Below are 2,709 nucleotides of genomic sequence, written 5' to 3'. Positions count from 1 at the left end.
ACACATAGTCAAATGAAAACAACAATGTTCAATTTTAGAATAAATCAAAGTAAATAACTTTGGAATCACACAAGTGATAAAACACATAGTCAAATAAAAACAACGATGTTCAATTGTAGAACAAACCAAAGTAACTTAAATAAAGTTACATGTGAGTAATGTTCTGGTACTTTTCACATTTTTCTTTTCGCAGCCTCTTCCGCCTAGCTTTGTAATTTTGGTTAAGAGCCAACAACATTTCATCAAGAGCTCTTCGAGCAATTGCTCTGAAAATAGAACTTTTCAAATGGCCATGCTCAAAGCACAACTGAAAATACAACAGTTCCGGACGACTTTGAACGCTCTCCATAAAACTTTCCAGAATTTCTGCTGCCTGTATTCTTGATGGTATGAACAAATTTGCCTCTCTGTAAATAACTGCGGTGATTTTGCATATAGATGATGATGGGGCACTCTGATTTGGATTGCAGGATGATGACATGGAGGAAAGCATATGAAGAGGGAATTCTGCAGGACTTTGAAGAATGGTGCTGCAGTCGTCACATTTCCATTTCTCAACAAAGGCAGTCACAATCGGTGCAGCATTCTGTGCCCCGACAGCAGCTCCCAACTTCTCCTGGACACGTCGCACGAAATCTGCATCTGATGTGACAGTCACAGGGGCAGTTTCGTCTTCCTCCTCTTCCTGCTCTTCATATACATCGTCCAGCTCTTCATCTGGCTCTTCTACCTCCATGATGGTGGGGAGAGAAGGGATTGCAAGGTCAGTTTCTTGATTAGGTGTTTCATTACTGCCTTGTTGCTCTGCCAACTTCAGAAGGGTGGTTAAATGGATGAAGGTTTTTGAATGGTCATTTTTTCCTTTTATTTTCACCGCAGTGAGATCCCTGATCAAGCAACTAGCAAAGGATGCAGGGTAGTCCTGGGGGCCGGGATTTTTCCTGGACCCACCTGCAGCTCTTGTTCTACTGTTAAAGTTCTCTATGACGTCGCCATTGATTTTTCCAACTGGAAGGAATTTATAACCAGCTTCCTGGAAATCTCTCCAGAGGAAGGCCAGGCCCAACACGGTGCGGCGCCAATTTTGTGGGAAAGTGAGATTCTGTGACCCAACAAAGTGCCACCCTGCCATCTCATTAAACATGTCATTCCAGACTTGCAGGTGCCGTGATGTGGGAGTCATTGCCACTTTCAGAGACTCTGAATCTTCCACGACCGCAACACCGTTCAAAGAGTCAAAGAAGTTGTTAATCCCCTCACAAAAGCGGCCTGTTGCCATGGCTTCAGGAGGGAAAACACGAAGAAAAGTGTAGGTGACGACACCCAGAGCCACACTTTGGCTGAGAAGCTGCGCTGCTGGAGCCACTCGCATCTTCTCAAAACTATTCATGTTCAGGTGAGAGAGAGTGACTTTTTTGCCCAGCCGTGGCTGCATGGCCATGTCACTCTCAATGAATGTCTTGATGTAGTCGATTGAAACAACTTCTTGTTGACCTTCTGCTGTTGTTAAAATCAAGGGATACTTGAGGATGGCATTTCTGAGGGCTTTCAGGAGGTGAGGCACGTCAAATAATGAGTAAATTTTGTCCTCTTCCAGGAAAAACCATGGCTGGTCATCAGAAGCACCGAGAAGCTCCATGGCCAATTTGTTCTTCGCCAGCGAATCTGTGACCACGGCCCGCACTTTCAGCCCAGTCTCCCGAACTGCTTGAATAGCTTCGAGGAAGAGGCCTTTGAAGTCAGCCCCTGTGAGCTTCAAGTGGGTATACCAGAAGCAAAATGGCTGTTTCCAGTCTCCATATATGCTCTTGATCATGCAGACCATGACTTCCTTTCCAGGCAAGGCTTATCGAACACCGTTCCCGAAATCGACGAAGCCAACTATTTTGTCTTCTGTGGCGTCGTACGTGAAGCGCACTCTCAGCGCCATCTCGTCGAACACCACCACAACCTCCCTGTCTTGTTCTGGCAAGGCCTCTATCCACCGTTTCATCGCCTCCATCAGGATGCGATTCAGGCCGGGACAGAATCGCAGCTTCTTCAGGGTCCGGGAAATGGTGGAACGGCCGGGCTTGATCATGGGTAAGCTACTGTAGCCGCAAGGACCATGCTTGTTGATGCCCAAGAAGACAGATTTGTCGTCGAGGGTGTAGCGGTATGCATGTTTGTTGCGCCCTGCATTGCGCAGGTTGCACTGCAGCATCTTACAAAAACTCGGACTTAATTTTTCCCGAAAGCTTTCCAGTACTCTTTCTTCTTCTGTTGCTTTCATTTCTTTAATTTGCTTGCTTTATGACTCGTTGTCCTTTTGCAGGCGACATGCACGGCGTTTACAGAGCACCAGCGCCTCGTGGAAGGTCTTCACCACAGGGTCATTGCGCTTGGCCAGCGGCACTCTAGGAATCGGCGGTAGCCGCAGCACCTTCCGCTTTCCTCGACGCCGACGAGACGCCCTGGTTGCTCCTCTGGGACCTACAAAGGACAAAAATGACAGGTGAGTGTACCGGCCAAAACGAGAAGGCAAGAAGGCAACCCGTCCGCACGCCTGCAACGTGTTGGGTAGGCCGACCCGCCGAGCATCTGTGTGGAGCCAGCGGCCCGCCCGAAGCGCCTGAACTCCACTTACTGGTAGCGTTTTGGGGTGTCTCGGCAGCAGTTTGAACCTCTTCCTAAACGCCATCTGAAGTTAGGTGTGTGCTGACAGTAGCA

General features: G+C 48.1%; 1 protein-coding gene across 1 annotated transcript; it reads right to left on the bottom strand.

Annotated features, from left to right (window-relative positions):
- Positions 1-1,846: 1,846 nt before the first annotated feature.
- LOC127751218 (uncharacterized) lies at positions 1,847-2,203 on the bottom strand. The gene has a single exon (XM_052274374.1). It carries the CDS (start codon positions 2,201-2,203, stop codon positions 1,847-1,849), a length of 357 nt encoding a protein of 118 aa, XP_052130334.1.
- Between the last annotated feature and the right edge of the window lie 506 nt (positions 2,204-2,709).

This window comes from Frankliniella occidentalis, unplaced genomic scaffold, assembly GCF_000697945.3.
Source record: "Frankliniella occidentalis isolate FOCC.00 unplaced genomic scaffold, Focc_3.1 Scaffold383, whole genome shotgun sequence".
In the NCBI taxonomy this organism is placed as follows: Eukaryota; Metazoa; Arthropoda; class Insecta; order Thysanoptera; family Thripidae; genus Frankliniella; species Frankliniella occidentalis.
Note: the sequence above shows the minus strand (reverse complement) of the source record. Positions and strands in the feature narration are given on the sequence as shown.